At 46.7% G+C, this 23,824-nt stretch overlaps 1 protein-coding gene across 1 annotated transcript; it reads left to right on the top strand.

Moving 5' to 3' along the window:
* The first annotated feature begins 4,197 nt into the window (after positions 1-4,197).
* GCHFR (GTP cyclohydrolase I feedback regulator) lies at positions 4,198-23,625 on the top strand. Its single transcript, XM_074956686.1, has 5 exons — positions 4,198-4,209; positions 5,547-5,607; positions 7,021-7,463; positions 17,602-17,696; positions 22,701-23,625. Exons 1-5 carry the CDS (start codon positions 4,198-4,200, stop codon positions 22,822-22,824), a joined length of 735 nt encoding a protein of 244 aa, XP_074812787.1. The 3' UTR covers positions 22,825-23,625.
* Positions 23,626-23,824: the final 199 nt, after the last annotated feature.

Raw genomic sequence — 23,824 nt, 5'->3', positions numbered from 1 at the left:
GGAGAGGGGGCAGGAGGGAGAGACTCAAGCTGCAGGGGGCAGTTGGACGACCAGCTGTGGGAGCCAGGTGACCAGGTGACTCCTCCAGAGCAGGGGTTCCCCTCCTCCATGTGTGCAGCCGCTGCTATTCCTGTCCCCCACCCCCTTCCTCTCCAGAGCCACCCCTGGCCACTCCTGACTGGGAGCATCCTGCTGTCTGCTGGGGGGCAGGGGCTGATGTCAGGGGGTCCCCCTCTCCCCTGCACCTAATTTCTACTGAGCTGGGGTGACGGGACAGGGGGAATCTGTGTGTGTGCTGCTGCCTCTCTGTGTCCAGAGCTGTTGCTGCTGCGCCTGTCTGAACACAAGCCTTCAGGCTCCTGACCCAAAGTGCTCTCTTAAAGAGACAGCGCACTCACACTCAGGCACACACAAATTTCCGTCAACACAACACACATTGTCACACACACACACTCTCTTCTCTCCCGCCCCAACACACACATCACCAGGGCTTCCTGCATTCAGGTCACTTCCCCACCTGGGCTGTGCTGAGGCATCAACAACTGCTGCACTCCTGCCATCTCCTTATGCAACCCAGGGGGTGCATGGAGCAAAGGAGTAGCAGTCCAGGGCAGAGCGAGCAGCAATGCCAGCTGCTTTGTGCATCCAGGTGGGTCATTTTCCCCTTGTGGGTGCAGGAGGGGGATGCAGGTGGTAGGAGTGAAGGGGGCACAGTGAAGGGGTTAGGAGCACAGGAGAGAGGTGCAGGGATTAGGGGTGAAAGTGGCACAGTGCAGGCGTTGAGGGGAAGGGAGGATGGAGAGCCCATGGGCACCAAAATGGAAGTTTGCCTAAAGCTGACACTGTACAGAGTAGCACACAAAGAATGTAGCTCCTATCTGAAAGTGTGGGGAATCAGGAAATGTTCAAAGTTGTAAGACAGCGGCTGTATTTTTAAATATATACATAGATAGATTAATTGAAATATTCATTTAACAATATTAGAATTTCTTACAACTGCATGGAAAGGAGGGGATTTTCAAAGCTATCTAACAGAGCCACATTTTCCATGTTTTGCTCTCCATCCTCAGACTCTAGGTGGTAGCTTGTTTGTTTAACAATCTATTCAAATATTTGATACTTTTTAACAGAAACATTTTGTGATTTACCTTTGCAATCAGCAGCTGTAATTAGAATAGCTGATAATATTTTACAGTGCAATTTGCCTTTAAGCAGCAATAGCCAGATTCATGGGGCACTTACTGTAAGGTGTTGCCCTACATTCAATTAGTAATATTGCAGGCAAGGAATTTAAGTGGGTACTATAGAGAGAAGAAAGCATTATTTAGAGAAAGCTGCTGCAGCTAGAATAGAAAAATGAACCTATTCATATGCCACTTGCCTCTTGTATTGTGAGCAACAAAGCTGTGATCTAGAACAGAGCCAAATAACCTTTATCCGTCTTTTACATGAATTACATGGAAAGACCCAAAACAAACAGCCCCCAGTGGGCCCTGTTTCTATCCTAGGCAAGCAGTTCTATGTCTGACAATGACTAAGTGCACTTGGAGGTAGTGTCAAATGGTAATACCAATGAGTTGCTTTCTGGTGATGAACAGTACCCCTGAGATATAGCACACTGAGTTTTACAGCTGACTCTCACGCTACCAATGTGCGGAGAACTTGGACTCCCTTACAGATTCAGGATCTGAACAGGAAACTAAATATGAAAATCCAGCATGCAATTCTTTCTTTTTTTTTTAAAAAGAGAATTACATGAGCCAAGATAACTAGTTAGAATTTGGCAGCCTGCCACATAATAAGAATCCTTGCTTAGATTTTTATTAATGTTTGTTAAAGATCTGGGTTTGGAAGCTGAGGATTTCAAATTTCTATTACATTCTGCAGCTGTGAGCTAATATTGGAGAGAGGTCACCAGGAGACAATGCAATCATAGACACGCAGCCTTATCAAAGTCAACGGAAACGTGTGTGTTGAAGCTCCTGCAGAAATCAAAGAAGGTTAGTGCAAGGTCTAGAGCACCTTTCAAACAGAGTGATCCCCTAAAATACTTTACAGATTGTTGATATTGGGATCACTCACCCAGCACAGAAACGCAGTCACCTCTGAGGGAGAATGCAGTAGCAATTCTTAACCAGTGACACAACACAAAAACTTGAGAAAGTGCACCAGAAAATAACTACACTAGTTGGAATTGCAGTGGGAATGTTAGGAGGACAAAATATTGTTTATCTAATCTTAGGTGAGCCAGAAGGAACCCAAAAGCTAAAGGAATTTTTTTAGCATATTGTGCAACCGGGAGTCAATCACGCTCTCTGGCGGGAAATTCAACCCCCCCAAGCAGAACCCCCCAGAAAAGCCCCAAAACAAGCAACATGCTACTTAAAGAAATATGTAGGCAGTTACATACACAAAGAAGACAACATACGCTTGCTGGGAGCAGCCCTGGCAGCCCTTTGGCAGGTAGGGAAGTGCTACTATCTCCATTTTATAGATGGGGAACTGGGGTACAGAGAGGCTTATATCCCTGTTCTTGCAAACAGGGTCATGAGATTGTTCATGACTGCAAGTGATCAAGACCTCTATTTAAAATATCATCCAAACACACTACTAAGCAGCATCCCTTTCCCTAGCCTCATGCTGGAGTATTGATTGTGCACATTTAAACCCTAATTCAGGAAAGCACTCAAGCATATGCTTAAGTCCCAGTGTCTTTTACTTAAGTACTGTTCTGAGTCAGGGCCTCAATTGGAAGACAGATGTGTTTAAAATAAAGCCATATATTTGCATACCTAGTTACCTCTTCCATAACCAATTCATCCATTCCCCCAGAATACTTTTCTGCTGAGTTCAGCAGTTCTGTGTGTTACTGTCCTAAGCTTTTAAAGTGTTAGGCTGGGTGTGGAGGGTTAATGACTTCACCTGCACCATGAGAAGCCTATACTATGCCCAGCCTCTCCCACTGATTCCCTTTGTTTCCTGAGTCTCATTTCACACACACACACCCCAAAGGAATTTTACAATTAATTTTTGGAGTGGGGAAGAAACTTATTGGATCAAATTAAACCCTGGTGTACATCCAGGGTGAATTTGGATTATTGATTTAACACACTCAGGACCTATTACTTAGCAAAACAGTTTGCGTTTAAACACTAGAAAGACCAAATCGCTGACTTTGCAGGTGTTTAACTGACATTTGCTTAGTTAGTTTCAGCTGGAGATTCCAAAGAAGTTTACAAAGCTGAAGTAAATGAAAACCCTCAACAACCCTCTGAGGTGGGCAAATATTAGCTCAATTTTTTTTAAACAGCTGGGCAAAGAGAGACACAGAGTGCTGGAGTGACTTACCTGAAGCAACATGGTGAGCCAGTGGCAGAGTTAGAAATAGAACCCAGGCGTCCTGGCTCTGAGCCTGCATTCTAATCATCTTCTCAAATCAATCAATTATTATTAATAATAATTAATAATATATTTTTTTAAACCTAAACTAGCTCTTGGAAAATGGGCTTAGATCCAAAAGTGTTGTTGTTTCTGTTTAACATAGAATTACTTCCAGAAATAAAAGCTGTATCTTTTTTTTCTTTGCACTGTAAATATTTCCATGTAATTGTCAGTGTTGAGTTAGGATGGACCTGACAAAGCTTTAGAACAATCAGCGACTGAGCTCTGCAGAATATGCTGGTTTCAGTGGAGAAAGTAGCAGTACCCTGAATTAACACAGCTTTGTAGCTCTATTCTGGATAGCTCAGTGGTTTGAGTATTGGCCTGCTAAACCGAGGGTTGTTAGTTCAATCCTTGAGGGGGCCATTTAGGGATCTGGAGCAACTATGGGGGATTAGTCCTGCTTTGAGCAAGGGGTTGGACTAGATGACCTCCTGAGGTCCCTTCCAACCCTGATATTCTATGATTCTTCGTTCACTGCCAGATGGAAAAATAACATACTCCCCTCCCTCTTGTATTCTGTTGTAGTAGTGCACAGTTCACCCCTTAAATCAGAGGTGGGCAAACTATGGCCCGTGGGCCACTTCCGTCCTGCGGGACCGTTCTGCCCGGCCCCTGAGCTCCGGGACGGGGAGGCTTGCCCCCAGCCCCTCCTGCGCTGTCTCCCCTCCCCCGCAGCCATGCTGCCGCGTGAGCAGCATGGTTTGCACCCACCCACCCACCTCCCAAGCTTTCCAACAAGCGTGTCTTGCCGCTATGAGCAGCCTGGTAAGCCGACGGGGGGCAGGAGGTCCCGGGGGGCAGACACGGGACAAGGGGCGGTCAGATGGGGTGGAGGTTTGGGGAAAGGGGCGGTTTGGAGACAGGGAGCAGGGGAGGTTGGGGTCCTGGGGGGGGCAGTTAGAGACAGGGGTCCCGGGAGGGGGTGGTCAGGGGACAAGAAGTGTGGGGAGGGGTCGGGGCAGTCAGGGGACAAGGAGCAGGGGGGCTTAGATAGGGGGTGGGGTCCTGGGGGGTGGTTGGGGCGGGGGGTCCCAGGAGGGAGTGGTCAGGGGACAAGGAGGAGGGGGTTTGGATGGGTGGAGGGTTCTGAGGGGGCAGTCAGGGAGTGGGAAGTGGGAGGGGGCAGATAGGGGGTGGGGGCCAGGCTGTTTGGGGAGGCACAGCCTTCCCTACCCGGCCCTCCATACCGTTTCGCAACCCCGATGTGGCCCTCGGGCCAAAAAGTTTGCCCACCCCTGCCTTAAATGGTTCTGATTTGATTTAATCCCATTGCCATAGGACATTACAAAGTAATATCTCAGCCAAGGACACAAAAGTACTTGCAGAAGCTACAGGGAAGCTAGGCGAAAACTGTTTTTTTCTCAAAACTCTTACAGTTCCCTATCTCAAGGCAGGGGAAACAATAATAAATAGTGAGCAAAGAAAATCAATCTGTTGTCATCCCAAGAAAAATCTGGGTGGGACCATTGGCTCTTGCCATCTCCTGTTTTTCACTCTGTGAGGTTTCACCAGGAAGGATCTCAAAGGGCTGTTTTCTGTCTCCAGTAACCATTTACTTGGAGCCTCTTATAAATCATCTCCTTTATTTTTTTTTAAATGAGCAAATGTTTTTGTGGATTGTTATTAAATAGAGAATCCCCCAAAGTCCGGAAGGCCAAAAACCAGCCTCTAAAGCATGTCTCCATTTGGAGCTTGGTGTGATTCCCAGCTCAAGGAGACATACTGGCACTAGCTACATGAGCTAAAAATGTGGCTGCAGCAGCATGAATGCCAGGAGGGGTTAGCCGCCCCAAGTACATACCTATACAAGACCCTAGGCATATTCCTCAGCCATGGCAGCATGAGCGGTGAGATGGGCTAGCTGCCCTATATACATATCATCCAAGAACGTAGGTACGTACTCTGGGCCACTAGCTTATCACACTGCTCATGCTGCCGCAGCTATACTCTATTTTTAGTGTGCTAGCTTGATGAACTGGGAATCACACTCCCAGCTCGAACTGTAGACATACCCTGTCTGGAAGGATTAGGGAGAAATTTCCTCTATGGGCAAGTTATTCCATAATTGCTAACTTTCAGGGTTCTTCCCCTTTCCTTTGTAGCAGCGAGACGCACAAATGTTGGAGATAGACTCTGCACTAGCTGAATCATTGGTCTTATCCAGTATGATAACTCCTGGGTCTGTGTATCAAATTGTCTTTTTTATGACATTCTTACTCAATGGCACCGGGGCCTAATGCAATAGCAAGCACAAGTTCACTTTTAGGGATTTTGCTTACTGGATTTTGATCTCTTCAATCCCTCTTCATTGTCCACACTTAAGACACCATCCTCCTCTTGAACCAACGTCAACGACATTGCAGGACTTATTCAGTAGCCAGTGATGTGGTAGAATGTACAACTTTCCACCATCAGAAAACAGATACATTATTTGTGAGACATGCTTGGCTCACAAATCATGGTTAGATACTCTCTGGAGTAGCCATCAACTGAGCACAAGAGTGGAGGCTAGGAACCCCTGAGCTCTCCTCTTGTCTCTGACTTTGCCTTGTTACACAATCTTGGGCAGTCACATCAATCCTCCACGTCTCAGTCTCTCCCTCTGTAAAATGGGGATATTATTACTTCCCTCCCTCCCTGGGGTGTCGTGAGGATTCATTACTGTTTGTACAAGACTCTGACTATACAAAATGCTACTCTGATATACAATCGCTCCGTTGTACCCACAGAATATCTGTATTCTGTTAACATAACTGCTCATCATACCTCCAGGGAATACTACAGCCCAAGGGCTATATTCACACTATTGGCACAAGGGGATGGAATTTGCAATCCCCTGCATCAGTGGGGTCATTCACCCCCAGGAGAGGGCAAAAGTTAGGTTCTACTATCGTTGCACCTCCTGAGAGTCCTGCTTATACTCACTCCTTAACCAGCATTACACACTTCTAAGGTTGCACTGGATGCAATATGACCCCACACCCAGCTTCTTTGCTAGGGAGATTATGATATTCTGTTTTACACAGAGGTGAATATTTTAGCTCCACCTTCTGCTTCCCTTCATTTTTCAGAGGATCGTTGCAGTTAAACTCTGCAAAGTCCACTGGGGCTGTTAGCAGGAAGCACTTGAACAACTCCCGAGACTGTCTGGTGTTCAGGTCTCTACCTGCTTTTGAGTCAAGATTTAATTCTTTCTTTAGAAGTAGTGTTAGGGCCTACTTTGGAGCAAAGAGAGGGAAGGGTCCTGTTACAGGCCTGTTAATAGTGTGTCTAGAGGTTGATGGGAGGATATCCCTAGGGAGGCAGCCTGGGCAGGTTGACATTTGCACCAAGTACAATGCATTGTTGGATGAGCGTTGTTTTTTTTCTGGTTCCCTTTGGTGGATGCAAATAGAAAGGGGAAAGTACAATAGATCAAGCCTCCCAAAGCAGGGCCCCTGCCCTCCTCTAGCTACACCAGCTCCCTAACTATCTCTGTATCCAATGCAAGACAGGCCTCCTGGGTTTCAAAACTTTCCATGGACTGACTCCCCAGGACCTCTCTAGCTTGCCATCCACCCAGCCCTCTGCTTGTAGGCCTTGTCCGCAGACGCGTCCAGGCTTCCCCGTGCCCTTTGGAGAGCTCCCTCGTGTTCAGTGCCCCAGTCTGGCGGCAACACACTACGCCGCCCTCCTCGCCAACGCCTCTGCGAGGCTCGCTCAGGTGCGGGGAGCGCCTGCTTCCTTTGCAGCCAGGCATTGAGCGCAGCCAGCCCTGGGAGAAGCCCCGGCAGCACGAGGGCAAAGAGAAGGCTCCTGCGCCGCTCCCCCCGCTGAGGTGCGCCCAGTCCCCTCGGGCTATAGGCTGCCCCGGGCGGGGGTGTGGCCGCGGCTGGCCAGGATGTCACGTGTGGGAGGCTAAGCTGGGGCTGGAGGCAGAGGCAGAGGCCGAGCGGGAGCGGTGGGCACTAGACTCCACCTTGGGGCCGGGCGTAGCCGGGATCATGCCCTACGTTCTCATCAGCACGCAGATCCGCATGGTGAGTGTGCGCTGCCGGCGCATGGCGGGGGATGTCGCACCCTCTCCCTGCCTGCACCCGTCTCCCGCTGGGGCCGTTGCTCCGCCTTCCTAGCGGGCGGGCGAGTGCCTGGCGTAACGGGATCCGGACCGAGCCCTTCCTTCCCCCTCCAGAGGAGCCCAGCCTGCAGCCGTTCTCCCGTCCCCGGGAAGGGCGGGAGCTGGAGATTACTGAGAAATGCAGGCGTAGAGGGGCAGGGCCGGGAACGACTTCCGTGGTTTGAATCATGGCAGCAGGGCGAGTTCTGGCTTCGCTCGGGGTTTGTGGCGGCACCAAGCAGATTGCGCGGGGCGCCAGACGCACTCCGGAGCGGATCGCGCCCTCTCTCCTGAGCCCACGCTTGTCCCTGGTGGCAGCTGCTTCTCATTAATGTTTCTGACACGCTGCCTGGTTTATTTCCAGTGCATGGTTTTGTTTGTCTGCTGCTGGCGGTCGGTATAAAATCCAGGCTTGACGATTTGTTTGTGTTTGAATTTTCAAACAGCTGGATGACACTTGATTTCCCCTCTCTAGGGGTGCGATGTACTGCTGTCCAGCTGTGCAGGTAATTTAGTAGCTTTGCAAACATCTGGGTGACAGCTGATTCCTTCCCCCCAAATTTAATTCCAGGATGCCATGTATATTACCATTGCCTAGCTGTACAGAGATTTTAATGCATTTTAAAAATAGGTGGATGGCACCTGAATTGCTCCTGTAGTATTAAGATACTGCTGCCCCGCTTTGGAGGTAACTAGTATTTTTGCAAACAGCTGGATGGCAGCTGATTCCCTTCTCACCCCGCATTCCAGGAGTTCAATGTACAGTACTGTTGTCCAGCTGTGTAGGTACCTTCTCCAAACAGCTGGGTGACAGCTGACTTTCTACTCTCCACTAGGGGTGTGCTGTACTGTTGCCTACTTGTGCAGCTAATATAGTCCTTGACTCTTCTCCTCTTTGCTGTCTTTCCCTTACCCAAGGTAGATCCTGGCATGTGTTACCTGGTTGTGTTTTGACACTTGTACCAGGCTTGATAAATTCCCTCCCCTTTCCCAGGATACATGGTTTACACTTAGAGTCTTGCACATAGCCAGATAACTGTCTCTGGGGCACTGACTGGAACTTGGCGAGGAAAAACCCCAACGGACTGTCCTCTCCCTTTCCTGGGTGTCTCATATGGGCATCGTTCAGGGTATGTCTATGCTAGACTTCTGTACCTCGAGTTAACAGGCAGTCAGTTACAAAAGTCTCGTGTTGGCAAGCCCTTAGGGCTCTGACTAAATAGGGAGAAACATAGTCCATAGCTCAGAGGTAATTTATGGGGGCAAAAGGAAACTAGCTGTTAGAGCCTGAGAGTGTCTGAGAAGGAATTGTCCTGCCATCCAACAAATCAGCACACGTGGCCGCCTTCACCATCGATTTTCACCATTCCCTGCAAATAGTCCTGCCTCCGCTCCTCTGCCTGATGGCCCTACCAAGGGAAATAGGAAGTCTGACCAGGTTACGCATGTTGAACATGCAACAATACCGTTGAAACCATGTTTAAATACTGCTGCTAGCATAGTTACTCTGGAAAGGGATGTTTATCTGACAATTGTGCTCTGGGCACTCCAACTAGTCTATAGCCTGCTTGTCTAATCTAGTCATGTACAGGACAAAAACACTGGTTCACACAGGTCAGGAAACACAGTGATTGCTAACAGAGTGTCAGGTGCTGTCTGGATAAAGCCTAAAAAGCAGACAAAAGTTTTGTTTTCTTTATTTTTTAAAGGGGAGACTTGTAAATGTTGACTGAAGTCCAGAATATGAGGATGTGGTTTTTGCAATAAGAAGAACTCGACTGTGAAACAAACAAAGTAATCTGTGGTCAGGAGTTCTGTAAAAAAAAAAAAAAAAATACAAACTCAGGTAGTGGAAGAACTGCTCCTATTACACACCCTCCTGAAACTGCGTGTTTGTTATATACAGCGAGAAAACATGATGGTGTGTAGTGGAATAAAGCCTGTCTTGTTTACTGTAATGGGTTTGGGGGAGATGCTTTAACCCTTCACAGGTTATGTAGATGATCCCAAATAGCCACACACCATCTCGTCTTGTTTATAATTCAATATAATACTTGCTATTTCCAGTGCTTTTAAAAGTTTTATTCGTACAGCTTTTCATATCTCTGTGTCTGCATGGCCAGGTTGCCTTACTTACCACAGATAAGCTTTGGATGGTAGGAAAATGTGTGTGTGTGACATAGTCACAGTATTCATGTCTCCATTTCATAAATCTTCAGAGCTAATTACAAATACTGGCTCCCAGTCCTGCAGTTGGATCGCTGTGGGCAAACTCCTGTCCCCTCTTAGAGTTCCCTTGGAATCAATGGGTCTTTGCATGGCACAGAGATCCACTCCAGTGGATCCAATTGCAGAATTGGGTGCTCTGATGTGTCACTGGAGAGTTTGGGATCTCAGCTCTTCAATGGGATATAGCAAATGTTATAGAGCTTAAAATTGTCATTGGTCCACAAGTGAAACAACAACTGAAATCAGTAGTGGGCTAATGTACATTTAAAAAAAACAATAATAAACAAAAAAATCCCTCCTTTCACCTGGTCCACATTGGCAATGGCCAGAAGGAGGGGGGCATGGCTGCCACTGCGCTGGACTTAGCTGCCTCTACTGTCCGGTAATTTCATTGCTAAACCAGTAGTGGGTCAAGGTGCACTGCTTCGGGCTGCTAGTTTGTTTGCTTCTATAACGGTGTCCTTGCCCACCATTACCCTGAACCCACGTTTCAGGAACAGCACGTATGTGATGTGTCCCTAAGGTTAGTTAATGGAAATCAATACAAGGTCTCCAGGCTCTGTTCCTTTCTTGTTCACAGGCCTTGCTATTTCCTCGGCACAACCCCTCTCTTCTCTGTCACTAAGGCCAGGTCTACACTTAAAACTTGCCAGAATAGTAATGACTATTAGAGAGGTGTGGGTTGTTTTTTATTTTTTACAATACTTTTATATCCTAGTGTAGATGCAGTTATGCTGGCAAACCAGTGCTTTTGGCACTATAGCTTATTCCATTCAGAGCACAGGTATAAGCTATAGCAGCCAAAGCACTCTTTTGCCAGCTACAAGCTGCATCTATAGTAGGAGGGTCTGCCAATATAGCTCTATCAGCAAACCTTTTCTAATGTAGACTAGACCTGAAAACAGCTCCTCCCATGGGCGCCAGGTTTGTGTAATTTTCGGCGGTGCCCAGAATGGGTCCAAGCAGAGCCGTCCCATACATAGGACGGACTGGGGCAATCACCCCAGGCCCCGCGCTTTGGGGGCCCCGCGCTTTAGGGGGATGCGGGGTCCAGGGTGGCCTGGGTGGTTAGCAGGGGGCCTGGTGCTGGCAGCAGCGAGCGACCCGGCCACAGCCTGCTCTGCCCCGCCGGCTCCTGGCATTGCTTGGGGGAGGGGGCGGAAGCCAGAAAGAGGCAGGGCTGAGCCTTGTGGGAAGGGGTGGGATGGGGGTGGGGAGGAGACGGAACAGGAGCAGGAAGAGGTGGGGGTTTGGGGGGAAGGGGTGGAGTGGAGTGGGAGCAGAGCAGGGACAGGAAGAGGCGGAGCGGAGCTGGCTGGGTCGCTCGCTGCTGCCGGCACCGGGCCCATCGCTAACTCCCCAGGCCGCCCTGGACCCTGCATCCTCCTGAAGTGCAGGGCCCCGCAAAGCGTGGGGCCTGGGGCCGTTGCCCTGGTCAGTCCTATGGACGGGGACGGCTCTGAAAATATAAGCCCGAACATTGGTGAAGCCAGGCCCACCTTCCTGAATATTGGTGGAGCATGGGCATCACGGGCCCATATAACTCACCGCCTATGGCTCCTCCCCCTATTGAAGTCAAGGGCAAAATGGAAAAACTGCCATTGACTTCAGTAGGAGCAAGATCAGGCCCTGAGTCTGTACTTCTAGACTGTTTGGGGTTGTTTCATCCCCTCTGGGCACACCCCTGGTTCTCCCCTTCTGAAATTCCATGGAACTTCTGGGCTCCAACATTCATCTCTCTTGTAAAAACAAAATCATCATATTTTCTTGCTCCTTCAACCTTGATGGCTCCAGAGAAGACTACTTTCTGCTGCTGCTTTCTATCCACTGCCAGCTCTACCTGACAGCCGGCCAGAAATGTAATCGACCTGTGAGGAAGAGCAAATATTTCCCGTTTGCCTGGGGCAGTAAAATCCTTTGACTCAATGTCAATTTTACCCTCATGCTCTTCTTAACTAAGTCTAAGTAGTTAAAATAAGTTTTTAACTATTGCATTTGGTGCCTATGGTCTAGTGATGGCTGTACTAGGTTCCAGAACATGTGGGAGAGACCCCCTCTTGGATACAGCACCTGTCCTCCATGGCCAGTTGTAGCAGTTGATAATGCTCTGTCAAATAGAGGACAAGGAGCGAGGATTATTGGTTTCTCATTCTGTGGCCTCATACAAGTCAGACACTGTACCTCCATTTCTGTTTCTGTAAAAATAGGGCCAAGGTGGATAAAAAATTTTTTTTTTTTTTGTTGAAACCATAAAAAATTAGATTTTTTTAAAACTTAAACTGGATTTTTTAGCTTTGTTATTTAAATAATTTTTCTTTTTAAAAATAAACTGGTTTTAAAATGAAATCTGAATTTAATACAAAACTTATGATGATGTCTCAATATTTACATAAAAGTTAAATATGCTGAATCCATGAGCTTATATCAGAAACCTTGAGTTAAAGACTGTTTTTTAATATAAAGAATCAGGGGAAAACATCCAGCTCTTGAGATCAAGCTTCATAAGTGTGGCACAATAGTTCGTGTACTGTATTAAGGGCTTATTTTGCATAATAAAAATAAATGTCATATGCTGTTTTGTGTGTTTAATTAAATTCCAGTTACCACGCTAATGCAGCATATCACAAATCATAAGTAAAAAGTTAATTATCTAGTAAATAAAAGAAATATCATTCACATTTTCAAACATACTAAAAATGTACAATTAATAAATAAGAATCTGAAAATATTAAGCTATATAATTGCTTGTATAAATGTCTGTAGTTATAGTGTACCCTGGTAAAGAGCATATTTACACTATGTAAATGCTCTTTAATACAAGCAGTTGGGATATACATGGCACAATGTAAAGCACCTCTGTCTTTCTACCTCCATCCCATTTGTTTTTCTTTGCTTTAAAGAGTACATGCCAATCACTTTACATTTCATTGGCATGTCTCTGTACCTGGTAATTCCCAGACATGGTCACCAGCATCTTCCTCTCATTTCATGAAACCACATTTGTCTGCTAGAGAATTCCTCTGGAAGAATGGTTTCAGAGTAACAGCCGTGTTAGTCTGTATTCGCAAAAAGAAAAGGAGTACTTGTGGCACCTTAGAGACTAACCAATTTATTTGAGCATAAGCTTTCGTGAGCTATAGCTCACTTCTTCTGGAAGAAGGATCTTTTTGAAACCCCATCCGCACCTCTCCTTGTTCAGCCAGCAGAGGGCTCTGCTAGAGCAATATGCCTAAGGCTCACACTTCCATTGGGAGAGGAGACAGCTCCTGTGTCCTGTAGGAAGTGCTTAAGTGGGCAAACAACATCAGTAGCCAAACACTGGCTGGCCCTTGTCTCTTGGAGCTCCTGCTAAGGGGCTGTTTAATTATGGTGTAGATGTTCAGGCTCAGGCTGCAGCCTGAGCTCTGGGACCCTCCCACTTCGCAGGGTCCTAGAGTCCGGGCACCAGCCTGAGGCCAAACATCACCCTGATGCCCAAACATCACCGCAATTAAATTGCCTGAGCCCTGCGAGTCTGAGTCAGCTGGCACAGGCCAGCCGCGGGTTTTTAATTGCAGTGTAGGCATACCCTGAGTCTCTTCACTACAAACTTTGGTCAACATAAGTTATGTCGGCATAAAGTCTCCGCAGTTAGTATATCGCTTGTGTGCATGCATCCTTGGGTCCTTGTGTCGGCGGTGCGTGTACTCACCAGGAGGGCTTGTATCCCAGTATGCATCCTGCCACTGTCCAGTGCACTGTTTTTTGGGAAGTTTTGGCAATGTGTGGTGGGGCAGAAACACGTCACGAAGGGGTGACTGGGAACCAGGGGTCAACTTCCCAGCATGCAACTGTCTCCATCCTGTAATGTCATCTATATCCCATAATTTTCATGCCTTTTTAAAAATCCCACGAACCTGCACCATGCTCCTCGCTGTCTGCCATCTCTGACAGAACCATGGAGTCTGCACAGCTCTGCATTATTGTCATACATGTTGCAAGCAGAGGATGCACGATCCCCCGGTATTAGCAGAGCTGCAAGAATAACTGAATCAGCAGGGAACATGATGATTGCCTGACAGTCAGATTGCTGTGGGACATAGCGAGAACCAATTCAAGGTTGTTGGTGGCATTCACAGAGCATCTGCAGATGGGGGAGTGTCCGTTCTTGGCCCGAGAAATGAGCACTGACTGGTGAGATCACATTGTAATGTAGGCTTGGGATGACAAGCAATGACAACAGAACTTTCGGATGTGCAATTCCACATTCCTGGATCTGTGTTTCGAGCTCGCTCCAGCCCTCCAGCTCAGAGACATCAAAACGGGAGCTGCACTGGCACCGGAGAAATGAGTGGTGATCACACTGTGGAAACTTGCAATGTTCAATTGCTACCAATCAGTGGGAAATCATTTTGGAATTAGAAAATTCACCATGGGGGCCACTGTCATGCAAGTGTGCAGGACCATTAATCATCTCCTGCTATGCAGGACTGTGACTCTTGGCAATGTGCAGGACACAGTGGATGGATTTGCAGCTATGGGATCCAGAATTGCAGTAGAGCAATAGACAGCGCACAGTTCCCCATTTTGGCATCAGACCATCTTGCCACAGAATACATAAAACAGAAAGAGCTACTTTTCTATAGTTATGCAAGTGTGAGTGGATCACCGGGGATGCTTCACCAACATCAGTGTTGGCTGGTCAGGAAAGGTGCATGATGCTCCCATCTTTAAAAAGACAGGACTGTTCAGAAAGCTACAATCAGGGACTTTCTTTCTGGACTGGTGGATTATTACTGACTATGTTGAAATTCCAATAGTGGTCCCGCGGGACCCAGCCTACCTCTGGCTCATGAAGCTGTACACCAGCCATCTCGACAGCACTAGGGAAAGATTCAGCTTCCAGCTTAGCAGATGCAGAATGACAGTTGAATAAACTTTTGGTAGATTGAAGGGACGCTGGTGCTTTTTATTCACAAGATTAGATCTCAGTGAAAAAAGCATCCCAATGGCTATAGCTGCCTGCTGCGTTCTGCATAATAATTGTGAAGCAAAGGGGGAAAAGTTGCTGAGGTGGAGGTGGAGCTGGAACTGCTGTTTACTGTGTCTTCACTGTTAAAATGCTCTTTCAAAGCCTCCCTGACCCATAAAGCTCCAAGTTGAGCTCTTCTAATAGCCCTTGTGTCTGGCTGTTCAAACTCAGCAATGTGTGGTGGCGTATTGTGCTCTACCTGGCCTGCTGTTTTGGGGCCTGTTAGGAATTGTGTGGTGCTTGGTGTGCATCTGTGAATATAACTCTGACAATGCATCTAGTAATTTTGTGGTGTTTGCTGTACATTTATGATAATTACACTGTTTGTTACTGAGCCTGTGAGTATCAAGTAAGTGGGTGTTAGGCACTCTGCAGCATATATTGTGAACCAATAAAGATGAATCGTTTTCCAAATAATAATTTTTATTCAGTAACAAAATCAGTGCAAAGAAAAATCTGTGAAATTTAAAAGCAAATACATTGAAAACTTAATACATTAATGAAACAGAACTTAACAAGGGGAAAGAATTGTAATGCCCATGTTACCTACACATACAGCAGCTGTGGCTCTCCCAGGTCAGTAGGTGTGAAACTGGTTGTCCTTAATGTTCCCTGGGGTAGAATAGGGACATGGCCCCCCTGATGCCATGTGTCACGGGGGTGTGTAGGGAAGTGCTGCAATGGAGTTCTCCAGGGACTGCAAAAGGAGAGGAGCTCGGGATTGGTGAACCTGTAGGTCCACAAGAGTTTCCAGCATTTTGACTTGCTGCTGGAGAAGCCCCATTATGTCCTGGTGCATCTCCCTCTCCTTTTCCTGCTGGGACTCCTGGGCCTTCCTTCTCCATACAGTCTGCAATGTGTGCAGCTGCAGGCACTGTTATCAGTATAGTCACGATGAAAAGTAAAAGTTAAGGTTCAGAACTCCCTTCTTTTGCTCCCCTAAAGTTTTAAACAAGACATGCTTGCTGACATTTCTGCTTTGGAATGCTTATGCATGGTGCTACTCACAGCGGCAGCGATATTGAATATGGCTTGCTAGAAGTGAGGGAAATGAGGAGGCAATTGCTTGGTTGCATGAAACTATGAGTGTAGGCCAAGAGCACTGAATACTGGCACCATTTCCCACAGGCGGTGATGATTTTAGCTGAGATCTCACTCCTGAGGGTAACAAAGTCACAGAGAGCACAGATACTGCTGATGTGCTGAAGCTGTCCAGGCCCACATGCCGCGAGCCTGCGTGCTGCAATGGTGCCTGCCAAAGTTAGCACTGACTGGCGTGGGAAAATGTCCTACAACAGAGGGAGTAATAAGGTTGCCATCTCTGGAAACCTTTGGCAGAGGGTTGCAGAGTACCTCCATGGAAGTTCCATTGAGATCTCTCAGGAGGATTCAAGGGACATAAGCAAGGAACATTACAGGGGAATGACAAGCAGATAACTCTACCTCTGTTGTACCTACACCTCTTCTAGTATGAGTAAATTAATTAACAGTTGTTAGTTGTGTCCTGTTAAGTTGAGGTGCCATCAGTACATCACTGTGATGGGAAATACAGTTACACTTACCCAAAATTCCTTCCTCTGCATTGGGCTCGCCGATGATCAACTGCCAGGATTGACTGGGCTGCAGTGGAGTCTCAAACAGGTGCTGGATCATGGCATAGCTGGACCCTCCGGTCGCATGTCCCCCATCCTCCTCCACCTTCTACTCGTGCTTGCTGGTCATGCCAGGGACTGTGACTTGGGCTCCTCAGAGGTTTCCATGGTCGTTTGTGGGGTGGTGGTGGGGTCTTCACCAAGGATGGCATGCAGCCTTTGTAAAAGCGGCAGGTCTGAGGCTCTCCACTGGATCGACTGCTGGCCTTCCGATACGCCTGCCATAGTTCCTTCGCTTTCCCACAGCACTGGTGCCGATCCCTGCTGTACCCTTCTGCATCTCCCATGCAATCTGCTCGTAGAGGTCCACATTTCTACAGCTGATCCATAGCTGTGCTTGCACACAAAAGCTCTTCTTCCCACAGGCTTCAGAGGTCCAATACCTCCTGTTTACACCAAGCTGGAACTGGTCAGTTGGGTGGTTGCACAGAACAATGGAGAGCAAATAGAGGTGTGCTCACCAACCAGGACGATCAGGAAAAGGCATTTCAAAAATTGGAAGGGCTTTAAGCTGGGGCTTCTGGTCTCTGTGACCCCCAGGGCAGTGGATTTCACAATTATGACTACAGCAGTCAGTGTTGGGCATTCTGCGACAGCTGTTGGAGGACTGTTAAGGTTGACATAGTAATGCAATGTCTTCACTTGCAGTGTGTTGATCTCAGTACATCAGCCATGGCTCAATGCCACTCGGGGAGGTGATGTTACTGTGTCGCTATAATGGGACACTTACATTGGTGGGAGACAAATTTAAGTGTAGACACATGCATTATTAGGTCAACACAAGGTGGCTTACATTGACCGAACTTTGTAGTGTAGACCAGGATGTAGAGAACAAAGAGGTTTCCAATAAACATGATCTCTCCTGCCCACCTACAACAGATTCTCCTCTCCATCTCCTTCCCAGTAGTTCTCCTTCCTAGATGTGCTGCTTGTGATCCTGGTAGCAGGAGTGTAAGCTGGCAAACAAGTACAAGAAATAACCTTCCCCACAAAGTCTCACATTTCTCGTGGATGTGGGTGGGGAACATACCCTACCTCACATGGCAAGGGTTTGCTCTTTGAGCTTTTTGTCTCTTCTCTGTTTAACCTGTCCCTTGAATGGTGGGATGAAGAAATGCACGGACTATGGTATTTTTTCTCATCTGCTGAATTTTAATTTCCTTCTGCAGGAAGTTGGACCCACAATGGTTGGAGATGAACATTCTGATCAACATCTGATGGACTACCTGGGTGCCATTAAGAGGAACATGCTGGGGAACCATTTGTAAGTATTTCTGTGCTACTTCTCTCTCTGCTTCCCTATCCTCACCATCCCCAATCCTTTGTCAGGTACCCCTCCCTCTACCTAGCAGAGGCAGTTTTCTTTTCTCACTCCTTAAGTTTCTCATTGAAGAGAGAAGGTGGGTGAGGTCATATCTTTTATTGGACCATCTTCTCTTGGTGAGAGAGACAAGCTTTTGAGCTTACACAGAGCTCCTCTTCAGGTCTGGGAAAAGTACTTAGAGTGTCACAGCTAAATGCAAAGTGGCACAGATTGTTTAGCATAAATAAACACATATTTCAAGGGAGCTTTCAAGGTGAAGTGGCCCATTAACGCCCCTCCAGTCTGTCTCGTTAAGACAGATGTAGTAGTGTACCGTAATGAAACTACAAAAAAAAAAAGGAGTACTTGTGGCACCTTAGAGACTAACCAATTTATTTGAGCATAAGCTTTTGTGAGCTACAGCTTATGCTCAAATAAATTTGTTAGTTTCTAAGGTGCCACAAGTACTCCTTCTCTTTTTGCGGATACAGACTAACAGGGCTGCTACTCTGAAACCTGTAATGAAACTGGTGTTTCTGTCAGTGAGGCTGCTACCCTGAAGCCTATCTCTCAACAAACATTGCGGTGGATCCAGAGAACATCCCTTTATGTCCAGTTTTTTCTTCAAAAGAACAGGGTCATCAGCATGACTCCCGGTTAATAGACTTTATCCATAATGGGCCTGCTTTGCAAAGATTTCCAGATAATTTGACCTACTCTTTACAGATGGAGAAACTGAGGCACATAGGGTTAAGTGTCAGGTATTTTTAATGTATTTAGGTGCTTGACTCCCACTAAAATCATTGGGATTTAGGGTCAGATTTTTAAAGGTGTTTAGGCACCTAAGTGATTTACCAAAGGCCACCTAGCAAATTAGCAGCAAAGTTAGGATTAGAACTTGGGAACTCTTTTTCGCTGTTAGCCCTGTATAAAGTTTGCACTGCCTCTTAGTTTCCTGTTTAAAACAAACAACAACAAAAACAATATTTATATGAGAGGGGCAAGGTAGTGATGTAATATTTTTATTGGACCAATGTCTTTTGGTGGAAAGGGCCCACACCTGAAGAAGAGCTCTGTGAAGCTCAAAAGCTTGTCCCTTCCACCAACAGACACTGGTCCAATAGAAGATATTACCTCACCCACTTTGTCTTTCTAATATCCTGGGACCAACACGGCTGCAAATAATATTTGTATTGCATTTTGCATCGGCCAGTCTCAAAGATCAGCAAGGCTATGTCTACGCTGCATTAAAACACCTGTAGCTGACCCATGTCAACTGACTCGGGCTGCTGGGCTATAAAACTGCAGTGCAGAAATTTGGGCTTGGGCTGGAGACTGGGCTCTGGGACCCCACAATGGGGGAGGGTCTCAGAGCTTGGCTCTACCCCGTGCCTGAATATCTGAACTGCGGTTTTACAGCTTTGCTGCCTGAGCCCCGCAAGCTCGAGTCAGTTGACGCAGGTCAGCCGTAAAGTTTTATTGCAGCGTAGACGTAGCCATAGTGTCTCTGTCCCCAGGATGTAAGTGGTAGAAACTGAGGCACAGAGGAGTGAAGTGACTTGCCTAGGATGATGCAGCAGCAAGTCACTGTCTACAGTACTATTATATCTCATTGCCAGGAAGCATTTCTTAATGCTAAGCTTACATCTTTCCTTTTTCTGTAGGGATGTTCCCATTTTACCACCCTAATGTCCTTGCTGTTTACGGTCTCCAAATATCTGTAGGCGCTTATCATGGTGCACACCTTTCTTCTCCTAGCTCAACCAAGCTCAGCATAGTTCGCTTTTTAATCTTTCCTCATGATTCAGTCCTTTGTCCAGCCCTCTAATCATTTTGTTGCTGTTATCTGAACTCCTGCCAGTCATTAATATTTCTGGTACTCAGGTGCCCAGAACTGAACACAATAATCCAGGTACAGTTTCGCCAGAGCTGCATTGAGAATGACTCACTTCCTGGCTCCCTGATTTGGTTCCTGGTCTCTTTCGCTGCTAGAGGCCATTGCAAGCTGACACCCTGTTTAGCCACTCTCTGCTGTTGTCCAGATGTCCGTTTTGAGTGCCTGAACCAGTGCCCATTGAAATCAATAGGAGCCTTTCCATTGACTTCAGTGGGCAGTGAATTTCTAATTTCCCACCAGACATATTAGTTTGTATTTTTCCAACTGGAGTTTTTAATGCTGTTTTCTGTCCATAGTTCTAGTTTCTCTAGGTCCCTGCTTATTATTTTGCTGCTTGCATTGATTTTGACACCACCTTCCACTTTAGTATAACCTATAAGTGTTACTGAAGTTGTTTGCATCCAAAGTCCATTCTTACTTGATCTGCTTATTTCTCTTTGACAAAGATCGTTAAAACAGTGGAGGAGAAGCTATTAGATTTCTCTGCTGACTGGAGTCCACCTCCATCTTTGAGTGGAGGAGGAGAAAAAAACCCAGCAGCATTAATTACACAGAAGGAACCTAGTCATTTCCCCCTGTATCCTGAAACTTTAGTGATCAGAGCTTTGCAAAACTCCTTCCTCACTCATCACCCTGGCAAATGGAGGCCTAAGTTATCTACCCCTACAGAACTTAAATTCTCAGTTGGGGAAGAAAAAGTTCTAGTCCTTGTGATTGAAGAGACCTTTCCAAACATAAACCAATGCAGTGCTGTCTTCCTGCATTTGAAGACACAGTTCTAGTACCTCTTCTGCCCCATAGTTTAGCCTAATTAATGGCAACAGAGTGGAATTTACAAGTCTCTAATCAGTTTCATGCTGCTATTCAAAACCACTGGGTGGCAATGAAATTGTCAAGAAATTCAGTTTTTCGAGCTGCTGCCACAAGGCTACGAACAGGGGCAGGCAATAGAGTAAGGCAGGGGGGAAGAGGACCCCAGAAAAAAGGAGGCCTATGGTAAAGCAGTGGATGCATCCCTACGTCACTGCTGCAGTCACCATCAGGTTTGGTTTTGTTTGTTTTTAAAGAAGGAATAACACCAAAAATATCCATGTCACTCCCTGTAGGGGGGGGCAGGGGAGGCGTAGACGGGCTTCAAATTTGTAAGACACCTACCAGTCAGAAGCAGTTGCAAAAACAAATCATGACAGAGGTACAGCATCTGATAGCAATCCCAGAATCTATTCCTGTCCCGCAGTAGTGGGGCTGGGCTTCCCACCAGGGAGTTGGCCCCAGGACCCACCTCCCGCCCTGCATATTTTATATCTGCTTCAGGCTAGTAGGTGTCTTGTAAATAGTGCAAGCTAATTATCACCCCACCCATTTGCCAGGATGGCATGCGTACAGGATAGTTCTTGATGGCCACAGCAAAGAGCAGCAGCTCCGTGCTGCCTCTCCCACTGCTGGGGTTGAGCAAGAGGAGACGGGGAGTATGAAGAAAATAACCCCCTTGGAATGCAGCAGCTCACTCCCGCTGAGGACAGTTGCTGCATTCCAAGGGCATTAGCCCAGCAGAACCTGTTTAGAATGACATGAAACTTTACTATAGGAAGAGCAAAGCTTAACTCCAAGCACCTCCAGGATTTTCTGTCTACCTCATTGTAAATAAAGCTTCACAATGGGTAGATTTCACTGTGTTCTGGATCCACAGTAGTGATTCCATATTTAAGTTGTATAACCAGCATTTGATTATAAGCCTGAAGCTCACTCACAAACCAATGCATGTAGGTCTGAGTTTGCAGAGAGCCTGAAATAAAAGCTCTACGGGAGGTGAATGGTGCCCGAATTCATGTTAACTCAGGTGCCTAATCATAACACTAAAATTAACAATTTCACTGCCTGTAAGAAAGACTGATGATCACATTGTGTAGAGCTGCACAATTTACTGAGAGTGGCATTTCATTTTAGAACCACCACCTTTTCCCACTCACAGTCTGACCTGTGGAGTGGAGCCGAGAGGAGATCTGAGCCCCAGTACTGCATTGCAAGCAGGGCATCTAAGCCACCTCCCCACCCAGGGTGGGTCTGGTTGTCTTTGGGGTAGGTGTAGGGCCAGACAGCTTTCCTCCTTGTGACTGCTGTTCTGCTGGAGGCAGGCTGCAGACTCAAGCAGGTGTCACTGCATCAGTTACAGGTGGGTCACACGTCCAGGCTTTTCCTGTAACTATGAAGGATAGTACCTTTTTTTTTTCTTCCCCAAATAAATAAATGAAAGCTTAGAATTTGCCTTCACCACAGGGCTGGGAGGCTGAGTCCAAAGCATGTATCTGTTGTGCCTATTTCTTAATCTAGCCCTGCTCCAGGGTGTATCCAAATCCCAAATGAGCACGTGTGATCCTATTTTGAAGGTCTGCACAGGCTCCTGGGAGTTTCATTTGGTGTCCCCAGCAGGCTGAGCTTGGGAGAGCACCGTAAAATAGGCTCATAGAATGGGAAAGGGCAGGCATCCTTAACTACTAGTTCTGCCTGGAATGTATTCCCCTTCTAACAGGGCTCTTCTCTCCTTGTGGCAGTGTGGCTATGAGTGTTTCTGCACACTGGCTGCCTAAGAAACTCAATTTTGGAGCCTTCAACCAATACCTATTTCAGGTCTCAAGTCCCCTGCAGCAGACCTTCAAAGAGAAATAAAATGCTGCTTCCTGTCTCAGATCAGTAAAGGGATTCTCCTCATTTTGGTGAGGCCCCAACAGTGCACAGGTGAGAGTTGGTTCAACAGCTCAATCTTCTAAAAGGCTGAGGCACCCAATCAGACTGTGGTTTTGGACAATTACACTCCAATTTTAGGTGGCTCTTTAATTCTGGGCAAATTTGCTTCACAGAGTTTGAAACCTGTGGTTGTTAGTCTCAGTGTAGTATAACAGGACATTGCACATTTGGTGGGCTCTATCCCAGAGTGGCGACAGCAGTGTCTTGCACAGGATTAACTTGATTTTGCTGGAGACACGAAGTCTGTTTAGCAAGGGAAGCTGTTCCTCTTCCATCCATTGTGACCTTCCCATCTTGTTTCCTTTCTTCTTTTTTGGCTGCAGCTGGGAGTACTACGTGAATGATGCGCCCCGTATTGTGTTGGACAAGCTGGAGAAATATGGCTACCGAGTGGTCAGCATGACAGGGGTGGGCCAGACCCTGGTTTGGTGCCTCCACAAGGAGTAGCATGGAAGACTGTAGTGTTCCACCTGCACAAGACATTGCTCGGATCATCTAGCACAGGACTGGCATTGAGCTTCCCCATTAATTAATTCTTTTTTGTCCCAGTTTCCAGGCATGCTCAAGGGAAGTGCTGTATAGTCAAAACTTCACATAATGGAAAACTACCATCAATGCCATTAGATGAGCTCTAAGGGGAAGCAGATGTGCCCACTCAATTCTAAGGGTAAATCATGCATGAATCCTTTGGAGATTGGAGGGTCCTCCTAAGTATTTGTCTGAATGGCAGTCTGGGAAATGCCAGCACTTCAAGTGTTAATCTTGCCCATTCAGTAAGTATTTGAGTGAGGTCAAACACTAGCCTGGTCTTGCCCCTGGAGAAGTTAAGCACTGATCTTCTCGCTCATGAGGCCACCATTTAAATACAGCCCCTGCTTAGTCCTCAGAGTAGGTCAAGCATGGACTACTTGTTGCAATCTCCCTGGAACAGTAAGAACAGGATGCCAGACACTGACCCGGTCCTTGCTATTTGAACAAGCTCCCCTTAGCATTGAGAACAGTTTGAACATTGACTCTCAAGTGGGATTATGGTTGGCGTGGGCAGACATTGTCCTGGTCAGCCCTGAGGCTGCCATTCCAGTGTAACACATGGTCTTTGAAATATCTTTAGAGAAGTACATCACTGGAGAAAGGTCCTGTGACTATTTCAGGTATTGGTTGTATAATCTCACAAACTGCATATAATTCCTGGATTGATTTGTACTGATCAATTCCTACTGTAGCCGATGAAGTAATAAAGAATTAATATAAAGAGACTGTGTGATTTCCTTCCATGGGCTACTTTCAGCAGTCAGATGTGTGTGACTGGAGAAGCTATATGAAAAACTTCTGCTCCTGTGTAAAAAATTCAAGACCTAATCCTGACAGATGTTGAACAGCTACAACTCTTAAATCTGTGGGAGCTGCATTTTGTTAGCACCTCTCAGAAAAAGGTCCTCAGTTACAG

The sequence above is a fragment of the Natator depressus genome, chromosome 6 (genome assembly GCF_965152275.1).
Source record: "Natator depressus isolate rNatDep1 chromosome 6, rNatDep2.hap1, whole genome shotgun sequence".
NCBI lineage: Eukaryota > Metazoa > Chordata > Testudines > Cheloniidae > Natator > Natator depressus.
The sequence above is the reverse complement of the archived record's forward strand: the minus strand, read 5'-3'. Positions and strand labels throughout refer to the sequence as shown.

Bases quoted from the DNA above. Each gene is read 5' to 3' on its own strand.
- GCHFR (XM_074956686.1), top strand. The intron at 7,464-17,601 runs GTGAGTGTGCGC...TTCCTTCTGCAG, and splicing joins TCAGCACGCAGATCCGCATG to GAAGTTGGACCCACAATGGT. The intron at 17,697-22,700 runs GTAAGTATTTCT...TTTTGGCTGCAG, and splicing joins AACATGCTGGGGAACCATTT to CTGGGAGTACTACGTGAATG.